A 24838-nucleotide genomic window follows, 5' to 3' on the forward strand; every position below is an offset into this window, starting at 1 on the left:
TCCCCCCACCAGAATTTTTCTCAAAGTAGATTTGGTGGGATGCTTCTCTTTGCATATGTTATTTTGTTTTGTTTGTGTCTTTTTTTTTTTCGCTCTGTCACCCAGGCTGGAGTGCGGTGGCACGATCTCGGCTCACTGCCACCTCTGCCTCCCAAGTTCAAGCGATTCTCCTGCCTCAGCCTCCCAAGTAGCTGGGATTACAGGTGCCCCCCACTATGCCCAGCTAATTTTTGTATTTTTGGTAGAGACGGGGTTTCACCATGTTGTCCAGGCTGGTCTCAAACTCCTGACCTCAGGTAATCCACCTGTCTGGGCCTCCTAGAGTGCTGGGATTACGGGTGCGAGCCACCATGCCTGGCCCCCAGTGTTGTATTTTATAGCTATTTCCCTCCCCGCAGGATCCAGTCCAGGACATACAGGGCATTTAGCTGTCATATCTCTTTAGTCTCTCTCAGTCTCCTCAACCCTTTCCTTGTCTTTCTTTCTTGTCTTTAATATTTAAATAGAATAGGCCAATAATTTTATAGAATGTCTTTCAGTTTGAGTTTGTCTAATCTTTCCTTGTGAGTAGATTCAGCATTTTTGACAAGAATACCATAGAATGGTGTCTTTAGGGCATGATACTAGAAAGTACACGAGATCACTTTACGCCAATATTAGTGATTTCAGTTTTTCATCACTTGGTTAAGGTGATGTCCACTAGGTTTCTCCACTTTAGAGTTACTATTTCTTGGATTTCTTTTGTTGCTTGCTGACTTAAATAAAGACAGTCACTGATTAATTAGGCCTTGGATGTATTTTATGTTCTTTGTACAGCTCGAGATGCTGCTGTGCAGAAGATTGAGACTATTATCAAAGAACAGTTTGCTCTTGAAATGAAGAATAAGGAACATGAAATTGAAGTCATTGACCAGGTATAATGATGATAAATTGAAATAAACACCAAAGCTATTGAAAAAAATGTATACATGATTGAAAAATAATCTATTGAGATGGAGTCACAGTTTGCTTTATCCTCCTTTTTTTTTTTTAAATAGCTTTCTTGTTTTGGGGAGAGAAAAATGCTATTTTTTAAATAATGCAATTGCAGAAAGGATTGAAGAAATATTACCTGGAATTCCATTCAAAAAGATAATCTTCTGATAGCACAGCAGGGTGACTTCAGTCAACAATAACTTATTGTACATTTAAAAATAATTAAAAGAGTAAAATTGGATTGTTTGTAACATAGAGAAAGGATAAATGCTTGAGGTAATGAGTATCCCATTTACCCGGATGTGATTATTATGCATTGTATGCCTCTATCAGAATATCTTACGTGTCCCATAAACGTGTGCACTGTGTACCCACAACAGTTAAAAAGTGTTTTTAAAAAAGATAATCCCTCTTTGCTCTTGTGTTCAGTGTCTTTGTGGATTTTTCTCAGTGAATATACACATAAATGTACATATTCATTGCAACACTTTTGTCTTTCTCTTAAATCTTTGCGAATCTGATGGGTGGAAAAGGTCACTTTTATTTGTTTTTCTTTTGATTGTTAGAGAAGTTGAGCTTTTTTTTCACTCATTCATGTTTCTTATTTTGTGAATTGTTTGTACATCTCTTTTATAATTGCCATTTTTTAAAGTAATGAGTTAACATTTGTTTTTAGCGACTGATTGAAGCAAGGAGGATGATGGATAAACTGCGTGCCTGCATTGTAGCAAACTACTATGCTTCTGCAGGTCTTCTAAAAGTTTCTGAGGTAAGCATTCCTCATACCCAGTCATTTTCCAGCCACTCATATTTGTTGTCTGAGGGGAAGTTATGTCAATATGGAATCCCTGCATCTGAAACATTTCTTTCTGTTTGTTTTTTGTTTTTTTTTTTGAGACGGAGTCTCGCTGTGTCACCCAGGCTGGAGTGCAGTGGCACTTGCTCACTGCAACCTCTGCCTCCCAAGTTCAGGCGATTCTCCTGCCTCAGCCTCCTGAGTAGCTGGGATTACAGGCGTGTGCCACCATGCCCAGCTCATTTTTGTATTTTTAGTAGAGACAAGGTTTCACCATTTTGACCAGTCTGTTCTTGAACTCCTGACCTCAGGTGATCCACCCACCTTGGCCTCCCCAAGTGCTGGGATTACAAGCATGAGCCACCGTGCCTGGCCTGAAATACTTCTTACATTGACCTTCAGAATCCAAGAAGCCTAGCCTACTTCCTGGGAATATACATAGACTATACATAGACTTATCAGTCATTGTGTTCAACCATAGTCCTTCAGTTGTGACTTTCCGCATTGTCAATAATCCTAAGTAATATTTTTTCCTTTTTTTTTTTGTTTGTTTTTTTGAGACAGAGTTTCGCTCTTGTTGCCCAGGCTAGAGTGCAGTGGCCTCCCGGGTTCAAGTGATTCTTCTGCCTCAGCCTCCCAAGTAGCTGGGATTACAGGCATGCGCCAACATGCCTGGCTAATTTTTTTGTACTTTACTAGAGATGGGGTTTCTCCATGTTGGTCAGGCCGGTCTTGAACTCCCAACTTCATGTGATCTGCCTGCCTTGGCCTCCCAAAGTGCTGGGATTACAGGCGTGAGCCACCGGGCCCAGCCTTTCATTTTTACGTAACTCTTTTCCTCCTAATTGTTAGCATTATGCTAGGCTTTGCAGATACAAAGATGATTGAGACCTCATTGAACTGGCCCTAGTGCCTCACTTGATTGTGGCCTACTTTGGAGTAATTTATAAATTGATTGAGTTTTCTTTGACCTTTTAGTCTAGTGAATGGCAATTTTTAGTTTCAGATTTACCCTGTTTAATGAGCCCTGAGTTCTACTTTTTGTTTTCTTTCTTTTTTTTTTTAAAAGAGACATGGTATGTGGCCAGGCTGGAGTGCAGTGGCTATTCACAAGCACGATCATAGCTTCACTTATAGCCTCCAACTCCACATAGCCTCCACCTTCACATAGCCTCCAACTCCTGGGCTCAAGCAGTCTTCCTGCCTCAGCCTCCTGAGTAGCTAGGACTGCAGCTTTGTTTCTCTAGTTTTTTAAGATTTAAAATGGTCCTCCTACCTTTTTCCCTCCATGATCCTGACTTTTCGGAGAAACCAGGCCATTTATGAATATCTCAGATTTTGGATTTATGTTTTCCTTGGATTACTTTTTCATCCTATTTTCTTGTAAACTGGAAGTTAAGTCTAAAGGCTTGGTTATTATATATATTATATATAGATTTGGGTTAAATATTTCTGGCAAGAATACTTCGTAGTGATGCTGTGTACTTGATATTCTAGCATATCAGCAGGCACCTAGTTCCAGGTTGTCCTGCTGGTGATACTAAGTTTGACCACTTGGTTAATGTGATCACCACTAGATTATTCCAATTATAAAGGAATGTTTTTTCCCAATTTAGTTTTTGACATGTAAATGAAAAATATCTGCTCTTTTATCCTAGTAATCTGTCTAAATTCAGGCATAGGGGTTAGGATTGACCTGAAATAGGAGTATTTCTTCCTATTTGATATTTTGATAATTTCAGCATAACTTTCGTTTTTTTCTCTTTTTACTTTCTTTTTCCTAAGTGTTTTCAGCTGGAGTTAGTCTCAGCTGAATCACCTCTGGAGGAGTGCTGGCTCACTGGGAACCAGGGAAGGGCTGGAGGGTAACAGTAAATGGTGCTTGTCATGTTTAGGCCTTCATGTTACCCTTGGTGCTCTAGGGACACCTGGTATTGGTGCTGCTCCTGATGCTGTCTTATAGAAACTAGAGCATTATTTGAGTTGAATTTTAAACGGTAGACAGGTGCTTCTTTTAGTGTGGCACAGTTTCCCAGATGCATGTTAGAATCGTATTCATTTTCCTAGGGCTACCATAACAAATTACCTACCATAAGCTTCGTGATGTAAAAGGACGGGTTTATTATCTCACTATTATGAAGTCTAGAAGTCCAAAATCAAGGTGTCAACAGGGCAGCGCTCCCTCCTAAGGCTCCGGGGAAGAATCTTTCCTTGCCTCTTCCTAGCTTCTTGAGGTTGCTGCCAATCCTTAGTATTTCCCGGCTGTAATTTCTGCCTGTGATGATGTGGCTGTTTTCCCTCTGTGTGTGTCTTCTCTGTGTGTCTGTGTCCAAGTTTCCCTCTTCTTATAAGTGAGGAGGACTTCATTGACTTCACCTTAACTTGATTACATGAGCAATGATTCTGTCTTTGAATTGTTAGCAGTTCTGATCTGTGCTATTTGATAGTCTGGAAATATGCTGATTTTATCCTCTTATGTTTTGATTAGGATTTATTCAGGGATATTTAGGTATGCTTTTGTCTCGTGATCAACCATTTAATTATTTTTAGTTTTCAGTGGCAAAACATTTATAGCTCTGAAAAACCTTTATTTTTGAAATTCAAGAACTTTGTTGCTTTGAAACACTAGCTTCTACCTCCTTTTTTCTCTCTAGAACCATTAGTTTAATAACACAGTTTTTAAAAGCTAGGCTTCCTAGGAACATAACTACAGTGTTATCACATAATAACAGAATACACTGTATTTTGTATGCAAGTAACTAAGACACAGAAAAATTCCATAGATGTCTATACTGAACTGAAGGCAAACTTCATACAATCAGTATTAGTCATTCAAAAATATTCTCTATTACATTTTACTCTTATGTGCGGACCATTTTATATATACAGCTTTTTATTTGTATTTTTATATTTCTTTCAGGGATATTTTATTTAGAGCAGTTGATATGTTTGTGTAAAGCAATATGAGACTTTTAAAGTCATTTTATTTTCTGTGTTAACATATATTATTTCTCATTTACCTCCGGAAGACCCTACATCTCTAGCTGTTAGTGTTAGAAACTTTACATAATTATTCATCATTCTAGTTTTTGTTTGGTTGGTTCAGGCTGTGCTAAGGGGTTGGGATATCATTTTATGGATGTGGGGAGATTTTGAAAGATTTTAAGCATGATCCTGTAATAGATAAGGTTTTGGAGAGATCAGATTTTTGCCTGCTTTTGATGGATTTGATTAAAAATTTATTTGCTTGCTTTCATTTTTTGTAGGGATCAAAGACATGTGATACAATGGTTTTTAATCATCCTGCTATCAAGAAATTTTTGGAATCACCATCTAGGTCATCATCTCCTGCCAATCAGAGAGCAGAAACACCATCAGCCAATCATTCAGAAAGTGATTCTTTATCTCAGCACAATGACTTCTTATCTGACAAAGATAATAACAGCAATATGGATATAGAGGAAAGACTCTCAAACAACATGGAGCAGAAACCAAGCCGAAATACTGGAAGGGTATGTAGATGGGTGGATGTGGGAGGGAGCCACAGGAGAAGGGAACTAGTATTTACTAAAGTATGCGCTTGTTATCTCACTGAACTGTCACAGGAATCTTAGGAAATAGGTTTGTTTTCCTTTTATAATGGGGAAACCAAATCTTTTTTTTTTTTTTTTTTTTTTTTTTTTTTTGAGACAGAGTTTTGCTCTGTTGCCCAGGCTGGAGTGCAGTGGCAGGATCATGGCTCACTGCAACCTCCGCCTCCCGGGTTCACGCCATTCTCCTGCTTCAGCCTCCTGAGTAGCTGAGACCACAGGCGTGTGCCACCACGCCCGGCTAATTTTTTTGTATTTTTAGTAGAGACGAGATTTCACCGTGTTAGCCAGGATGGTCTCGATCTCCTGACCTCGTGATCTTCCCGCCTCGGCCTCCCAAAGTGCTGGGATTATAGGCGTGAGCCACTGCGCCCAGCGGGAAACCAAATCTTGATGTGGTTTTACTTGCCCAAAAGTGTCAGAACTGCGAATTAAACCTAAGTGTTTCTTTTTTTTTTCTGAGACGGAGTCTCGCTTTATCACCCAGGCTGGAGTGCAGTGGCGCAATCTCGGCTAATTGCCACCTCTGCCTCCCAGGTTCAAGCTATTTTCCTGTCTCAGTCTCCCAAGTAGCTGGGATTAGAGGCATGTGCTACCACGCCTGGCTAATTTTTTGTATTTTTAGTAGAGACGAGGTTTCACCATGTTGGCCAGACTGGTCTCGAACTCCTGACTTCATGATCCGCCTGCCTCGGCCTCCCAAAGTGCTGGGATTATAGGTGTGAGCCACCGCGCCCAACTTAAACCTGAGTGTTTCTAATTTTACAGCCTGGAGATTCTGTGCACAGCACAGCTCCTGGATGCTGTTTACGTAGGTGTGAAAGAAATCTTCCAGCTCGGCAATTCTGTGATCTTGCTCAAGGTCTTTCCACTCTGTCATGTTTATTCTCTCGAGAGCAGCCGTTCTTCAACGGTTTCCTCTGTGAGACTTTATATTCTAAGATGCTTTAGTACTTTAGTAGATGGAGGAAATTTGACAAATAAACAGAATTGAAAAACATTGCTCTTTGATCCTGCCAGTTTGTAATTTGAGCTCCCATCTCAAGCTACTCTGAACTTCTTGAAAAATATTTGGCTATAGAGTCATTATTGGATTAGAGCAGCGATTTTTCTCAGCCAGGTGTTCTGTGATACAGAAAATTTCCAAGTTACTTTCCACATACTTAGACGTCAAGGGTTTGATTTATTTTTGATAAAAATAAGTTTGTATTTATTTTTCAGATTATAAATTCATATGTGTTCATTTTTTGAAAATTGTTAAATACAGAAAAGTAAAAAAGAATAGAAAAGTTCATTCGTGAGGCTGCCACCCCCAAAATCAGAACTCTTCACTGTTTGGATTTACCTTACCTTTCCAGTATTATTCCTGAGCAAATATTACATGTGTTTTTCTTTTTTTTAGTTAAAAAGAATTTAGGAGGCTGGGCGCGGTGGCTCACGCCTGTAATCCCAGCACTTTGGGAGCCCAAGTGGGGGATCACCAGAGGTCAGGAGTTCGAGACCAGCCTGACTAACATGGTGAAACTCCATTTCTACTAAAAATACAAAAATTACCCGGGCTTAATGGCCGGTACCTGTAATCCCATCTACTCGAGAGGCTGAGGCAGGAGAATCGCTTGAACCCAGGAGGCAGAGGTTGCAATGAGCCAAGATCATGCCATTGCATTCCAGCCTGGTTGACAGAGCGAGATTCTGTCTCAAAAAATAGAATTTAGGGCATAATGGTCATAGAAACTTAACATGTTTTATACAATATGTGGTCATTTCTATATGTAATTATATAGCAAACATTTAGCATTTACTATGTACCAGGCACTTATTTCTCATTGAACAGTTTTGAATATTACAAAAGGTTAAAAAGAGGGTAAATTCCATTGACCCCTTTCTCTCTTTCTATTCCTGTTTCCCAGAAGTAACCACTGTAATAGTTTTCTGTGTATCCTTCCAAATCCTATTTGCATATTCAAAGCAGATGTATATGACTATTAAAAACACACCGGGAGTTACAGTATATAAACTTTGTATAAATTAAGGCAGCATTTATAGTAACTTTTTTAATGCTTTGAGAGGTGCTATGAAGCCAGAAAATTTTGTAATTTTTAAAAAAAACTTAGTTATTCCATTTATACTTTTTACAATTCTGTGGTTTCTGTCCTATTGAAAGTTGTTCAAAATGAGAATGGATGTTGATTATGATTTTTTTCAGGATACTTCTAGTGTTACTGGCTCCCATAAAACAGAACAGCGGAATGCTGATCTCACAGATGAGACTTCACGACTTTTTGTAAAGAAAACAATAGTAGTGGGCAATGTGTCCAAGTGAGTATCCAGTTGAATTTATTTTTATTTGTCCATTTGTGTTAATATTTTGGCATTAATACTCTTATAATGTTACAGTAGGAAGCAGCCTCAGGGATTCTTTTTCCCAAGCCCTTAGTTGTTTAAAAAGTAAACCACAGTCTAGAGACTTTATTAGGGTAATTTTTCTCCTTAGTGAGCAAAGTCAGAATTTGAATCTAGGTCTCCTATTTTTCTTTTCCTTTTTTTGAGACAGAGTTTCGCTCTTGTTGTCCAGACCAGAGTGCAATGGCATGATCTTGGTTCACCGCAACCTCCCCCCTTCCCGAGTTCAAGCGATTCTCCTGCCTTAGCCTACCGAGTAGCTGGGATTGCAGGCATATGCCACCACGCCTGGCTAATTTTGTATTTTTAGTAGAGACGGGGTTTCTCCATGTTGGTCAGGCTGGTCTTGAACTCCCGACCTCAGGTGATCCATCCGCCTTGGCCTCGCAAAGTGCTGGAATTACAGGTGTGAGCCACCGTGCCGGCCTTTTTTTTTTTTTTTTTATCGTTTTATTAGTCTTTTTATACAAATAGCCAGGGGACCTAGGTATCCTATTTTTCATTTGGATATTATTTTCTCTGTACTGCCTCTATACTGTGACATTTTGCCTTGCCTTGCACAATATCCACAAAGGATAAATAAGGGGAAGATGTTTGTTCCAGAATATTGCTAGAGAAGAGGCAGTATAATAACCCCTACCCTTGCTTGTGTAGTTTGTAGAATATGCTAATTGTTAGGTATTTGAAAGCCAGTAGAGAATGGTAAATCCTCAGATACTGCCCTCAGCTCGAATGTTCAAATCTTCATTTTGTCTCTCCATTTACATTCCTGCATTTGCCATTGTATTAGTCTGTTTTCACACTGCTAATAAAGACATACTTGAGACTGGGTAATTTATAAAGGAAAGAGGTTTGATTGACTCACAGTGCCACATGGCTAGGGAGGCCTCACAATCCTGGCGGAAGGCAAGGGAGAAGCAAAGCCATGTCTTAAGTGGAGGCAGGCAAGAGAGCTTGTGTAGGAGAACTACCCCTTATAAAACCGTCAGATCTTGTGAGACTGATTTATTATCACGAGAACAGCATGGGAAAGACTCACCCCCATGATTCAGTTACCTCCCACTGGGTCCCTTCCAGGACGTGTGGGAATTCTGCAAGCTACAATTGAAGATGAGATTTGGGTGGGGACACAGCCAAACCATATCGGCCATTTACTTGTGATTGGCACGTCCAAAGCTGAAACCAGATTCTTCTCCCTGGAAAACCTATTTCCTGTTCTTTTGTTTTGTTTTGAAATGGGAGGATGTAAGTGTGATGGGTTCCTTTGACTTTTTGTTCTTCTTCAAAATCTTACTTCAGGTCTTTTTCTGGGACTCTTAAGGCAAACCAGAGAGGTTTGTATCTAACAAGTCATTGGGACATGAGAATAAAGTAGATAAGTCTTTTCGGTCACCCATTTATGTTAATACTTGGGCGTAATACTCTTATTATCCTGGTGTTACAGTAGGAGGAGGCCTCAGGGAGTGTTTTTTCAAGCTCTTTGTTGCTTCAAAAGTGAACCAAGGTCCAGAGATTGGAGTCTCTGCATTAGTGTGTCTGTCAGTCTTTCCCTGAGAATAAAATAGGGCTTGGTAAAAATTTCTAAGACATGAGCTCTTACACAAATATATTTCACCAATTGTGTCAATGTGTGTAAGTTTGGAAGAACTTTTGACTACTCTGAACCAGTTCTGTCTTTAGGGGCCTTAGCGAATTCCTAAAACTGTTGATTTGCTTGCCCAAACTGAGATGTTTTTAGTTCATAACAAAAGGTTGCTGAGCAGATCTTAAAGGCAGAATTCCTCCAAGCTCCAGAGCCATGTACTTGAACAGTATGATCTCAGGCTGTCTTGGAGCAGCTTCATCATTTTTGCCAAGTGTCTAGGGGTAGATTAGGGCGTTATAAATCCTCTAAAAACATAAAAATGTTAAGTAAATATTTGGCCCAGATGTAAATAGATGGAAGGGATTAAATTAATTTGATGGAGGAAAATCGATTGGCTAGGATTCTAACTGGTAACGTTTTAAACTAATTTTCTCATGAAGTTTTATTTGCTGATCCCCTCCCTCATTAGGCATATTCCCTCTATGCTCTCTCTGTGATTTTTATCATATTATATGGCCATTTTCTATTTTCGTATATTTTTCTCAAATCAGACTGGAATCTCTTTAGGGTAGAAACTATGTCTTGTCTGGTTTTGTTTTGTTTTGTTTTTCCAAGACGGAGTTTTACTCTTGTTGCCCGGGTTGGAGTGCAATGGCGCGATCTCAGCTCACTGTACCCTCCACCTCCAGGGTTCAAGTGATTCTCCTGCCTCAGCCTCCCAAGTAGTTGGGATTACAGGCATGCACTGCCACACCTGGATAATTTTGTATTCTTAGTAGAGATGGGGTTTCACTGTGTTGATCAGGCTAGTCTTGAACTCATGAATTTGGGTGATCTACCTGCCTTGGCCTCCAAAAGTGCTGAGATTACAGGCATGAGCCACCACGCCTGGCCTTGTCTGGCTTTGTACCTTAACAGTATATATTTAGTAAGTATTTGATTGATGAATACATTGATATACGTATGAAAGGAAAAAATAAACATAACATACACAAACCTGGCGAAATTAATTTTAAAAATTACTCAAAAAAAGAGAAGGCACAAATAATATTAGAAATACAAAAGAAGACGTAACTACAGATGCTGTACTATTAAAGAGATAAGAAACTATTAACTTCTTTATGCCAATACATTTAAAAATTTAGATGAAATGATTGTTTAGCCCCAATTTTCTTGTGGCCTAGTGGGTCTGCCTGAACTTCCAGGCCTGGTTTTTTCTGGGCTGACCTGTCTTGTAAAGTTGTCATCTCTCCCCAAATCGATCTGTAGGTATTCCTGTTAAAATCCCAACAGGGTTCATGACTTTCATAGGCTGGAAGAGTAAAGGGCCAAGATTGGTCAAGAACACTCCTCAAGAGCTAGGCTGGGCAACTTGGCCCCCCCATATCACTAAGGATTAGCACTAGGCATAGATGAGCATATAGAAGGCCTGACTATATTTTCTACATGAATCTAAGAAGGGGGCCTCATACTGAAATAAAGACAGGGCCCATAAAGGGGAGCGCTAAAGATGCTAATTTTACCATGATCAGGGTTTAAGGGAAATGGCACGTTTTGGCTTTCAGAGGGCAGGAAACTAGGTGCAGTCTTCTTGGCAACCATGAAAGTCACCAGAAAGGCGCAGAGCTCTAGCACCCTGAAACCTGAATGAAATCAACCCGAAGGCTAGAGGTTCCCTAACCTAAGAATAAAAATATGCCAGTTTATTTCCACCTTATGTCTTTATCTGACAGGAAAAACAAGTTTGCCTTTTTTTTTTTTAATTGCACACCGAATAAGTAGAACAACACAAACTTTTAACAGAATGTCCCTTAAACCAAATTCATGTTTTATTTATTTTATTATTTTATTTTAGTTCATTAATTTTATTTTAATTTTTTGAGATAGGGTCTTGCTTTGTCACCTAGACTGAAGTACAGTGATGTGATTGTAGCTCACTTCAGCTTCGAACTCCTGGGCTCAGGCAGTCCTCCCACCTCATCAGCCTCCCAGCAAGCTGGGACTACAGGTGTGGGCCACCATGTCCAGCTGAGTTTAAAATTTTAGGTGGGATGATTGTAGTTGTAGTTTACTCTTTGAGATTACTGTCTCACTAAGCAGGCATTGTCTTCTTCTATCCAATTGTTAACACACTATATTAGCTGATTTTGCTCCCCTCTGGAAATAGCTAAACATGGTGATGGGGTCTTGCTATGTTGCCCAGGCTGATCTCTAACTCCTGACCTCAAGCAGTCCTCCCGTTTCAGCCTCCTGAAGTGCTGGCATTACAGTGTGAGCCAGCCACTGCATCCAGCCCCAACTATGTTTTAGAAAGAAAGAAAAACAAAATGATTAACTTACAAAGACTCATTTTGCTTGTTTAGGTGATGTAGTTGTTAAATATTGCAGGAATTTTAACCTTGTTTTTAAATTTAAGTAGGACTTAATTATTTAGTTAGGTTTTTGAAGGACGAAAAGAATTCAGGTTTCTTTTTTCTTCTTCCCTAGGTATATACCTCCGGATAAGAGGGAAGAAAATGACCAGTCAACTCATAAGTGGATGGTATATGTCCGAGGGTCCCGTAGAGAACCCAGCATTAATCATTTTGTCAAGAAGGTTTGGTTCTTCCTTCATCCCAGCTATAAACCAAATGACCTTGTGGAAGTTAGGTAAGCACGCTTGAGGTATTTAACCTAAATTGAAATGCAGACTTATTTTTGAAGTGGAAGAAAAGTGATTTAACTTCAAAACATTTCCTGGAAATGCAATAGTAATTGAGAATTGGTTCTTAGTCAAAATGTAGTTGGAGGCCGGGTGGGGTGGCTCACGCCTATAATCCAAGCACTTTGGTAGGCCAAGGCAGGCGGATCATGAGGTCAGGAGATTGAGACCATCCTGGCTAACACGGTGAAACCCGGTCTCCACTAAAAATACAAAAAATTAGCTGGGCGTGGTGGCGGGCGCCTGTAGTCCCAGCCACTAGGGAGGCTGAGGCAGGAGAATGGCGTGAACCCGGGAGGCGGAGCTTGCAGTGAGCTGAGATTGCGCCACTGCACTCCAGCCTGGGCGACAGAGCGAGACTCTGTCTCAAAAAAAAAAAAAAGGTAGTTGTAGTTCACTCTCTCAGATTACTGTCTCGCTGAGCAGGCATTGTCTTCTATCCAATTGTTACCACACTAATTATATTAACTGGTTTTGCTCCCCTCTGGAAACAGCTAAACTTGTTTATATAGATACAGATGCATATGAAAATGTTACTACTTTTTATGAATATCAGAATGTAACAGAATTAAATATAGTATTCTAACATGGTAGACTAATTAATGTTGAAAGTTTCCCATGATCTCACTCTCTTAGAAGTAACTCCCAATCATATTTCTTCTGTGCATATTTGAATATAGTTGTTTCTTGTGATTATTTCACCAAGATGGAATGATTATATATATTGTTGTGAAATTTGCTTGTACCATTTAGGTGTGTTCTTTACATTTTTTTTTTTTGAGACGGAGTTTCACTCTTGTCACACAGGCTAGAGTGCAGTGGTGCGCTCTTGGCTCACTGCAACCTCTGCTTCAGGTTCAACCTCTGCTTCAGGTTCAAGCGATTCTTCTGCCTCAGCCTCCCGAGTAGCTGGGATTACAGGTGCCCGCCACCACACCCAGCTAATTTTTTTGTGTTTTTAGTAGAGACGGGCTTTCACCATGTTGGCCAGGCTGGTCTCGAACTCCTGACCTCAGGTGATCTGCCCGCCTTGGCCACCCAAAGTGCTGGGATTACAGGTGTGAGTCACCATGCCCGGCCTTATTCTTTACATCTTTATATGATGTTACACACATATATATTAATTGTGTGGTTTTTTGTTTGTTTATTTTATTTTATTTTTTTTTTTGGAGACACAACCTGTCGTCCATGCTGGAGTGCAGTGGCACGATCTTGGCTCACTGCAACCTCCACCCCCCGGGTTCAAGCAGTTCTCATGCTTCAGCCTCCCAAGTAGCTGTGATTACAGGTCCACGCCACCATGCCCAGCTAATTTTTGTATATTTTGTAGAGACGGGGTTTTGCCATGTTGGCCAGGCTGGTCTTGAACTCCTGAGCTCAAGCCCCCTGCCCGCCTTGGCCTCCCAAAGTGCTGAGATTATAGGCATGAGCCACCATGTCCGGCCCATATTGATTGTATAAATGCACTGTGGAAGTGGTTGTTGGTTATTATCAGTGAAATCTCTATTCTCTGCTCTGTTCAGAGCCTTTCTTCACCCCCGACTCTTAAACAAAACATGGCTGCCTCCTGAGAACTCTGCTTCTTCTTTAACCCTTTCAAGCGATGGTGGCTGTTTTTTTTGCTGCCACACACCACTGGGCCTGGGGGTAGGGTGGATGTCTTCCTTGATCACATTTATGGCTTCCAGACCACCTTTCCCTGCCAAGGGTGACTGGGGAAATTAGTAGATAATTGCAACAGAGGACAAGCAGCAGCCTCAAAGGAGTTGAGGGTTTTTGGAAAAGGGGGAAAGGTTTCAGCACCTGGTTGACTGATTTTCTCTCTACCATAACTCTTGCTGTCATTCTTAACATCCATATAGACAATTCATCCAAAACCCTGGTCTCTTGGTTCTTTGATTTCTTCACTTTGATGCTTAGGTTATTGTAGTGATATATCATAGACTGTAAGCTGAGTAAGGAGAGAATATACGTATATAAGAGCAGTGATGGCTGGTGAAAAGTTTTGTGGGCAAGAAAAAGAAGTCTCCATGAAGTCAAAGAATAGTTGGATTGGGGTGAAACTGGAAAGATAAGGGTTGGTGGTCAGAAAGTGGAATAGGCTGGGCGCGGTGGCTCAGGCCTGTAATTCCAGAACTTTGGGAGGCTGAGGCGGGTGGATCACGAGGTCAGGAGATCGAGACCATCCTGGGCAACATGGTGAAACCCATCTCTACTAAAAATACAAAAATTAGCTGGGCGTGGTGGCTCATGCCTGTAATCCTAGCTACTCAGGAGGCTGAGGCAGGAGAATGGCTTGAACCAGGGAGTCAAAGGTTGCAGTGAGCCAAAATCGTGCCACTGCACTCCAGCCTGTAGGCAGAGTGAGACTCTGTCTCAAAAAAAAAAAAAAAAAAAAAAAAAAAAAGCGGAATATTTGGAAATAAGATTTTTGTAGGTAGGTACAGTATGTTTTTCTTCTTATGTATTATATTTTTATTGATGATAGAAATCTAATATACCCAAAAGGATGGGATTAAAAACTAATTACATAAAATACTTAAAAATGCAACACAAGTGCCTGTTTTATTTCTCTGTTCTCATACCATAAATGAGAATTTGTAAAACACATTATTTCTTTTAAATTGCAAAGACTATCCCTGCAGTAATTTATGAGATTTATTTGCTAAGAAGTCTTTACTAATCTGCGGGCAGAGGTGTGGCAAGTCACTTATCAAGATGTATTATAACAGTGAGAAAATCCAAAGAAAGGATTGTGCTGCAGCTCCTTATCCAGTTTCTCTTTCATCCTGGACACCTGGAGTGTTTTCTGTTAATAGTAAATGAACTTTGTTTCATTACGTGTATGAGGTTTGACATCATCGAAATAGCCTGTGTCTTGTTTTCAGCCTGATCTGTGCCACTCTGACAGTGTTGCAAAGATTGTCTGCTGTGCCACGCCTGAGCAGTTAGCTGTTCACAGCCTGGCGGCACATACCTTTACCACATACTTTTCCCATAGCAAACCAAACTTTATTAACAACAATGTTAGGATTTGTAAATAGTATTTTAAAAGAGATTATTGCTTACGTGCTTCTGGTTTTTAAAATTCCTGGAGAAATCATATGCTGTGATCAACCATAGCGCTGTTTTTTTTTTTTAATAGCAGGAAATGTATATAAGTCTATTACTGCATTTACTCATTTACATGTATGTCTCACCAGATTTAGAACTTCTCGATGTTTAGGACCTTATCTTGTCTTAATATCCCCAGGGTCAGCTGGGCACGGTGGCTCAAGCCTGTAATCCCAGCACTTTGGGAGACTGAGGCAGGTGGATCACGAGGTCAGGAGTTCGAGACCAGCCTTGCCAACATGGTGAAACCTTGTCTCTACTAAAAATACAAAAAAAAATTAGCCATGCCCGGTGGCGTGTGCCTGTAGTCCCAGCTACTCGAGAGGCTGAGGCAGGAGAGTTGCTTGAACCCGGGAGGCACAGGTTGCAGTGAGCCAAGATCATGCCACTGCACTCCAGCCTAGGTGACAGAGCAAGACTCTGTCTCAAAATAAATAAATAAAAAATAAATAAATAAATAAATATCCCTAGGGTCTATCATAGTTCCTAGCATGTAGTAAATGCTCATTTTGTGTTTTTTAAAATTTTATTTTTTATTTTTATTTTTATGTTTTTTGAGACAGAGTCTCGCTCTGCTGCCCAGGCTGGAGTGCAGTGGCGCAGTCTTGGCTCACTGCAAGCTCCGCCTCCCGGGTTCACGCCATTCTCCTGCCTCAGCCTCCTGAGTAACTGGGACTACAGGCGCCCGCCACCACTCCCGGCTAACGTTTTTGTATTTTTAGTAGAGATGGGGTTTCACTTATTAGCCACGATGGTCTCGATCTCCTGACCTCATGATCTGCCCACCTCGGCCTCCCAAAGTGCTGGGATTACAGGCGTGAGCCACTGCACCCGGCCAATTTTGTTTATTTTTTTAGAGACAAGAGTCTTGCTCTGGCACCCGGGTGGGAGAACAGTGCCATGATTATAGCTCACTGCAGCCTCGAACTCCTGGGCTCAAACTATCCTCCCACTTTAGCCTCCTGGGTAGCTAGGACTATAGGTGTGTGCCACCTATGTCCAGCTAATTTTTTTACCCAGGCTGGTCTCGAACTCCTGGCCTCAAGCAGTCCTCCCGCCTTGGCTTCCTAAAGTGCTGGGATTACAGGCGTGAGCCTTGTACCCAGCCTCATTTCATGTTTGATACTGAGTGAATTATTGAATTCATGAAATGGGCCATTCCATTTGGAGGTGGCTGGTTTTGTTTGGAAGTTTTTAATTATATTGAGCAGAGATCTCACTTCCTCTAACTTCTAAACAGTAAGCTTTTCATATGCTTTATGTACCACTCAGAATCATCATAATCCCTTTTCCTTGTACAGTTGTTTAGATACTTGAAAACTGTTATTGGGTCTCATCCATATTTGTTTCAGTTGTCACTTGTGTGACTTTGTTTTATGTTCCTTTGCCATTCAGGTTATATTCTTTGGTATACTCCAGTTTATCTATATTCCTTTTAAAATAACCTTTTTAGAACTGAACCTAAAACTCCAGATGTGGTATAACCAATATAAAGTAGGTGAGGACTATTAACAAAAGTCCTAGGTTTAATTATAACTCTTAGTTCTTTGCAGGACTCTTAAGATATTTGTTGTGTTAGGTATCTAAAGTAATTTAACGAATAAGGGAGGATTTTTGCAGCTGCCTTCAAACTTGGGGTTAATCTTATTTCTGGATCAAAGCACAAACGTTTTTCTTACACACCCTGAATCTCTTCATCACAGCACATTACCTGACAAAGAGGTGGGTGGATTCTGCTCTTGTTGAAGCACTTTTTTCCACGTTTGTTCAGTTGTCAGGACGACCCTTAGCCAACTTCCTAAAAGCCGTGATTGTAAACTTTGCTTTTTTTTTTTTTAGGTACAAGATAGTGACTATAGGTACAAGATAGTGACTAGATATGTGCTAGGCTCAGGGCTTGATAGAGGGATTGTGAAGATGAGCACGGGGCCTTGGCTTTGGGAAACCCCCTGGAGTCTTCCTGCCCTTGGTGTGTGTGAAACTGGAGCGGGCCAGCTCCCCAGAGGAATCCTAGTGAGCCTCTTCCAAACCTTCGTATCTGTTTTATTTCACTCAAATGTAGAACTCTCTAGAGCAGCACTGTCCAATAGAAACATACTGTGAGCCACATCTGTAATTTGAAATTTTCGAGTAGCCACATTAGAGAAGTAAGTACCCAGAAGAAGTGATTTGACATTCTATGCCCTGCACAGTCGGACAGTGCCCAGTCATATTACTGTGCGTAATGGGGAGAGTCGTCTGGGAAGTGAGGTCTGTCACCTTGGGGACATGGACTAGCACACAGTGGCTAAAGCATGGCCCTGGAGCCTATTGCTTGAGTTTGAATTCTGGTTCCATTGCTTATTTGCTGTGTGACCTTGGCAAGTTAGTTATTCAGCCTCACTGTGTCTCAGAGGGGCTATTTCATTGAGTGGTTATAAGGATTAGGTAAGTTAATAGTTCTAAAGGGCTTAGAACACTGATTGGGTCATAGCAAACAGTGAAACGTAGGAATGCAGTGTTTGCTGCTACTGCTGTTGTGAGGAACAGAGATTTTCATTCCGAAAAGACTTGAGGGAATGCTTTGGTTCTTTTAAAGGGCTTTCATGTGGAGGAAGAATTTACTCCTTGTGATTCCAAATGGCATCTCTAGAATTAACATGCAGGAGGTAGAAGAAGTCATTTTGTAATAGAGCTGTTCAGAAACGTAACACAGGGTCTCATGAAGTGGTGAGTTCAGGGTCACTCGGAGTGATGCTAAAAGAATGATTGGCCATATGAATAAATTAGTCGAGCAGGGAGCTGTACTCCATTCTGTGTTTCTAATAAAGCCATTTTTGTTTAATCCCCATAGTCTTACGGTTTTTCCCTCTTGGTGTCAATGGTTTATTTCACCTTCTATGAGGAATCTAGAAGTATTGAAGTTTGTTCGGGGGAGGCAGTCCTTTATTGTGTGAAGTAACGTCTTTTGAAGTATACCATTTCCATAAATAATGTTGTTGTAGGTCTTAGATTCTTTTTTTGCTTCTAAAAATATGGTTATGGAGGAATTTCCTGTTAAAAACCATTGTTCATTTTTCCTGACTTTGTGCTGTTTGTCTGTCTTCTCTGGCAGCAGTCTTTCCTGTCTATTCACTAAAGGTTAGGCCATGTACATAAATTGAGAAACATACCTAATTTATCATAGTCATTGTGAGAGAAGTTCAGCATTCAGTGTGATTGAGGCATATTGCAAATGAGTTTAGACTTACCATTTAGCTTTACTGGAATTTAAATGACCAAACTTCACATCAGTAGAATTTCCATTAATTGACTCAAGTCCACCATGCCTCTAGGCTACACTGTATCTCTGGCTGTGGGTCCCGTTTCAGACTGTCTCAAGTCCACCTTCTCCTTTGACCCCAAGCGTGAATCTATACCAACGTCACAGCTGCTTCTCTTAGCTCCTTTGCAGCAGATTTCTTCCATCCAGGGCACTCTAGTTTTCTTTGCTTTCTTTTCTCTTTGGTTTATAAGGTATTTATTAATTTCTCTGCTTTCTAGGCTCCCCTCATATCTCAGGGATTTTTCCTGTCCTGGGCTCCGTTGTTAGCTGCTGGCTCTGTGCTCGTTAATTCACATCTGTTACACTCTTCTCAGGTTGTGTTCTTGAACTCTGCACTCACTCAATTCAATTTTCCAAAAACACTATCTGTTGAGTTTCTTTCTCCTTGTCATTTTCTTTTTTTTTTTTTGAGATGGAGTCTTGTTCTGTCTCAGGCTGGAGTGCAGTGGTGTGATCTCAGCTCACTGCTGCCTCTGTCCCCCGGGTTCAAGCGATTGTCGTGGCCTCTCAAAGTGCTGGGATTACAGGCATGAGCCACCGCACCCAGCCTCCTTGTAATTTTGATATCTTCTCTCATTACTAATTCTAAGCCAGTATTCATAACAAATGTTTTCATTTTAAAAGCATTCTCTCTCTTCCCTATGCACTTAAACCATATTGTTTTGAGTACTTAATGATATATCAATTAAATTTCTAAATTTTTTTATTATGGAAAATTTCAGACATATATGGAAGTAAAGAATATAATGAACCCTCATGTGCCCATCACCAGTTATTAACAATTTGCTCTTTTCCATCAATTCCCGCCCCTCCTTTTTTCTTCCTTCACAAATTACATTGTGCTGAGAATTCTCCAATCCAGTTAGCATGCACACACATTCCTTTCTGCCCACTAAAATCAGTCATAGTCACTATTCAGGGAAGGTCATATTGTGAACATACGATCTTTCTTTAAGTCTTCTTAGCAGAGAGTTTCAAATAAATTGTCTCAAGCATGTTCATGATTCGTTTTGTTTCTGCCTCAGTGGAGGAATAAATACAAGGGTTTAGGGTAGGGAGCATACCTCATGGCCTGTATCTGTCAAATGCCAATTAAAGATCCTCGCTCTCTAGTGACATTCATCAGATCAACCTAGTTCCCTCGTCTGTGAAAATGACATTGGATTATATGGTCTAAGTTTACTCTAGCTGTTAGCATTCAATAATTGAAAGTTTAATAGAGGTTTGAGTTGAATTTTTTCTTTTATAATTTAGCATTTTAGCAAACAAAATTCGGCATGTTGATTTAGTTTTAAGTGAGGAAATCTAAATGATTCTCAGAAGACAGTGAATTTCTGATTTATGCATTATCAGGAAACTTTTTCTGTGTAGGATGAGAGAGTGAACATGGATGAACGTGTTAATATCTGCTTTTCCATAGAGAGCCTCCTTTTCACCTGACCAGAAGAGGCTGGGGTGAGTTTCCCGTCAGAGTTCAAGTTCATTTTAAGGACAGCCAGAACAAGCGGATAGATATCATACATAATCTGAAGGTATTGTAACAAAACATTGCTCCCTAGTTTTGAAGTCTCTTTTTACCAGCTACAATTGATCCTTGAATAGCATGGCGGTTAAGGACCCCCTCGCATTAAAAAATTCACATACAACTTTCAACTCCCCCAAAACTTAACTATTAATAGCCTACTGTTAACTGCAAGCCTTACTAATAATGTAAACAGTCAATTAACACATATTTTGTATCTTATATATATTATGGACTATATTCTTACAATAAAGTAAGCTGGAGAAAAGAACTGTTATTAAGAAAATTATAAGGAATAGAAAATATATTTATTCATTAAATGGAAGTGGATCATCTTAAAGATCTTTATCCTCGCCATCTTCACATTGAGTAGGCTGAGGAAGAGGAGGGATTGGTCTTGCTGCCTCGGGTGGCAGAGGTGGAAGAAAATCCATGTATAAGCAGATCTGTGCAGGTCAAACCCATGTTCAAAGGTCAGCTGTATTCAAAGTGGGAGTGTTAGGTCTTCTGCAAGAAGTGGCTAAGAATAGTGGGGGGAAGAGATACTATTTCTGAGTATGTTTATGCTTACTGCTACAACACTACTTTGTCCTCTGATGCAACCATCAGAGAGAGAGAGACTCAGTTTAGAGGACAATGCATATCCTTTAAAAAGATGAACAAAGTGGTCAGATAATCAGAACACATGAATCTTTCATCAGACCTCACCATCAATGTGTTTCTTGGGGCTAAGTTACTGAAATCTTTTTAAAATCTGTTTACTTTTCTATAAAGTGGGGCAAATAATAATGTTTGTCTGTAAAGACAGAAATGAACGTGTTTTGGAAATGATAAAGTACTATACAAGATTATAATGCTTTTGTATTGTAAGAAATCCTTTAATGATAAATGTAGCCATGTGGTTTATGGTGCAGCCATTGTAAATTATATCTTATGAAGTGTTGTCTTTCCACGGGGAGAACTGCCCTTATAAGAAGTGAAACACAGAGTACAAGCATACTTTGTTTCATTGCACTTTGCTTATTGCTCTCAGTAGATACTTGATTTTTTAAAAAATTGAAGATTTGTGGCAACCCTATGTCAGACAACTCTGTGAGTACCATTTTTCCAACATCATGTGCTCATTTTTGTGTCTCTGTCACATTTTGGTAATTCCTGAAATATTTCAAGCTTTTTTTTTATTAAATCTGTTTTGATGATCCTGTGATCAGTGGTCTTTGATGTTACTATTATTTTGGGGCACGACAAACCATGCTTATAGGAGGATGAAAGTAATTGATCAGTGTTGTGTTGGATTCTGACTGTTTCAGCAACCAGTCATTCCCCCATCTCATTCCCTCTTTTGGGGCCTTCCTATCCTCTGAGAACAACAATATTGAAATTAGGCCAATTAATAACCTTATAATAGTTTCCAAGGGTTGAAGTAGAAGGAAGAGTCACACATCTCTCACTTTAAATTAAAAGCTAGAAAGGATTAAGCTTAGTGAAAAAAGCATGTTGAAAGCCAAGATAGGCTAAAAGCGAGGCCTCTGTGCCAAACAGCCAAGTTGTAAATGCAAAGGAAAAGTTCTTAAAGGAAATTAAAAGTGCTACTCCAGTGAACACACAAATGATAAGAAAGCAAAACAGCCTTCTTGCTGATTTGGAGAAAGTCTCAGTGATAAGATCATACCAGCCATAACATTCCCTTAAGCCAAATGCTATTCTAGGGCAAGGCCCTAGCTCTTCAATTCTGTCAAGACTGAGAGGGGTGAGGAAGCTTCAGAGGAAAAGTTTGAAGCTAGCAGATGTTGGTTCGTGAGGTTTAAGGAAAGATGCCGTTTCCATAACATACAATTGCAAGGTGAAGCAGCAAGTGCTGATGGAGAAGCTGCAGCAAGTTATCCAGAAGATCCAGCTAAGATCATTGATGAAGGTGGCTACACCAAACAACATATTTTCACTGTAGGTGAAACAGGCTTCTGTTGGAAGAAGATGCCATCTAGGACTTTCTCATAGCTAGAGAGGAGAAGTCAATGCCTGGCTTCAGAGCATAGGATTGACTTCTTGTTAGGGGCTGGTGACTTTATTTATTTTTATTTTTATTTTTTGAGATAGAGTCTTGGTCTGTGACCCACGCTGAAGTATAGTGGCGTGATCTCGGCTCACTGCAACCTTTGTGTCCTGGGTTCAAGCAATCCTCCCACCTCAGCCTCCCAAGTAGCTAGGATTACAGACGCCTGCCACCACGCGCGGATAATTTTTGTATTTTTAGTAGAAATAGGGTTTCACCGTGTGTTGTCCTGGCTAGTCTCAAACTCCTGAACTCAAGTGATCCACCCGCCTCAGCCTCCCAAAGTGCTGGGATTACAGGCATGAGCCACTGTGCTTGGCCACAGCTGGTAACTTTAAATTGAAACCAGCGCTTATTTACCATCCAGTAAATCCTAGGGCCCTTAATAATGATGCTAAATCTACTCTGCCTGTGCTTTATAAATGGAACAAAAAAGCCTGGGTGACAACACATCTGTTTATAGCATGGTTTACTGAAAATTTTAAGCCCACTGTTGAGACCAACTGCTCAGAGAAAGGGATTCCTTTCAAAATATTATTGCTCATTGATAATTCATCTGGTCACTTAAGAGCTCTGATGGAGGCCAGGCATGGTGGTTATGCCTGTAATCCCAGCACTTTGGGAGGCCGAGGCGAGTGAATCACTTGAGGCCAGGGGTTCGAGACCAGCCTGGCCAACGTGGCAAAACCCCGTCTCTACTAAAAATACAAAAAGCAGCTGGGCGTGGTGGGTCACACCTGTAGTCCCAGCTACTAGGGAGGCTGAGGCAGGAGAATCGCTTGAACCCAGGAGGCGAAGTTTGCAGTGAGCCGAGATCGTGCCACTGCACTCCAGCCTGGTGACAGAGCGAGACTCCATCTCAAAAAAAAAAAAAAATAGCTTTGATGGAGATGTATAAGGAGATTAATGTTGTATTCATGCCTGCTAACACAATATCCATTCTGCATCCATGAGATCAAGGAGTAATTTCAACATTCAAGTCTTACTGTTTTAAGAAATATATTTTGTGGCCAGGCACAGTGGCTCATGCCTGTAATCCCAGCCCTTTGGGAGGCCAAGGAGGAAGGATTGTGTGAGCCCAGGAGTTTGAGACCAACCTGGGCAACATAATAAGACCTCATCTCTACAGAAAAAAAAAAAAAAAAAAAAATTAGCTGGACATGGTGGTGCTTGCCTGTAGACCCAGCTACTTGGGAGGCTGAGGTAGGAGAATCAGCTTCATGGTCCCAGGAGGTTGAGGCTGCTGTGAGCCACGATCAAGCCACTGCCCTCCAGCTTGGGTGAGAGAGCAAGCCCCATGTCAAAAAATAAAAAATAAAAAAAAGGAAAAAAAATATATTTTGTAAGGCTATGGATGCCATAAATAGTGATTTCTCAGATGGATTTGGTCAAAGTAAATTGAAAACCTTCTGGAAAGGACTAACCATTCTAGATGCCATTGAGAACATTTGTGATTCATGAGAGGAGGTCAAAGTAGCAACATTAACAGGAGTTTGGAAGAAGTTGATTCCAACCTTCGTGGGTGACTTAAGTTCAAGACTTCAGCGGAGGAATTAGCTGCAGGTATGGTGAAAATAGCAGGAGTACAAGAATTAGAAGTAGAGCCTGACAATGTGACTGAATTGCTGCAGTTTTATGATTAAACCTTAATGCATGAGGATTTGCTTCTTACGGATAAGGAAAGTAAGTGGCTTCTTGAGATGGCATCCACTCCTGGTGATGATGCTGTGAACACTGTTGAAATTGACAACAAAGGATTTAGAATATTACATAAACTTACTTAATAAAGCAGCTACAGGGTTTGAGAAGATTGACTCCAATTTTGAAAGAACTTCTCTTGTGGATAAAACACTGTCAAACAGCATTGCATGCTACAGAGAAATCTTTCATAAAAGGAAGTCAGTCGAGGCAGCAGAATTCATTGTTGTCTTGTTTTAAGAAATTGCCGTAGCCACCCAAACCTTCAACAAACAGCCATCAGCATCAAGGCAAGACCCTCCACCAACAAAGAGATTACAGTTCACTCAAGGCTCAAGGTGATCATTAGCACTTTTAAGCAAGAAAGTATTTTTAAATTAAGTTATGTATATTATTTTGTTAAACATAATGCTGTTACATACTTAATAGATGACAGCATAGTATAAACATAATTTTTATAAGCACTGGGAAACAGATTCATTGTGACTTGCTTTATTGCAGTATTCACTTTATTGCAGTAGTCTAGAATTGAATCTGCAGTTATCTCTGAGGTATGTTTGTATAAAACTGTATGTACATGAAGTCAACCACGATCTTTGAAAGGTAGAAAAAAAAAAAAACAAAAGAAATATACCAAAAAGTTGGAGCAACTGAAATAATGACATTGTGAACTATTTCTCATGCCCTGTTTTTGGTTGGTTTTCTCAAATATTTTTGCAATTTTATATAAATAAACGTTTATTTTTTATTTTTTTTGAGACAGAGTCTCACTGTTGCCCAGGCTAGAGTGCGGTGGCGTGATCACGGCTCACTGCATCCTTGACCTCCCCCGGCTCAGGTGATCCTCTTATCTCAGCCTCCCAGGTAGCTGGACCACAAGCGCATGCCACTACACTCAGTTAATTTTTTTATTTTTTGTAGAGATGGAGTTTTTTTTCCACTGTGTTGCCCAGGCTGGTCTCAAACTCCTGAACTAAAACAATCTACCCTCCTTAGCCTCCCAAAGTGCTGGCATTAGAGGCATGAACCACCTTGCCCGGCCCATATTTAATTTTTATAATGGAAAGACCATTTCTTAGTGTTCCCTTAGACCCTTT

General features: G+C 40.3%; 1 protein-coding gene across 10 annotated transcripts in view; it reads left to right on the forward strand.

The window, feature by feature from the left end:
- Positions 1 to 24838, forward strand: part of YEATS2 (YEATS domain containing 2) — a 112597-nt gene that overhangs the window by 19186 nt on the left and 68573 nt on the right. For all 10 annotated transcript variants that reach the window (XR_010155400.1, XR_010155399.1, XR_679364.5 and 7 more), the window contains exons 3-8: positions 817 to 914; positions 1652 to 1744; positions 5038 to 5283; positions 7568 to 7680; positions 11837 to 11998; positions 19889 to 20000. Coding sequence is in view for 7 of the 10 variants with exons in the window: in XM_001135033.8 (XP_001135033.7) it covers positions 817 to 914; positions 1652 to 1744; positions 5038 to 5283; positions 7568 to 7680; positions 11837 to 11998; positions 19889 to 20000 (824 nt within the window). In the remaining 3 variants the exon portion in view is untranslated. The remainder of the gene's footprint in view (positions 1 to 816; positions 915 to 1651; positions 1745 to 5037; positions 5284 to 7567; positions 7681 to 11836; positions 11999 to 19888; positions 20001 to 24838) is intronic.

The sequence above is a fragment of the Pan troglodytes genome, chromosome 2 (genome assembly GCF_028858775.2).
Source record: "Pan troglodytes isolate AG18354 chromosome 2, NHGRI_mPanTro3-v2.0_pri, whole genome shotgun sequence".
Taxonomy (NCBI): Eukaryota; Metazoa; Chordata; class Mammalia; order Primates; family Hominidae; genus Pan; species Pan troglodytes.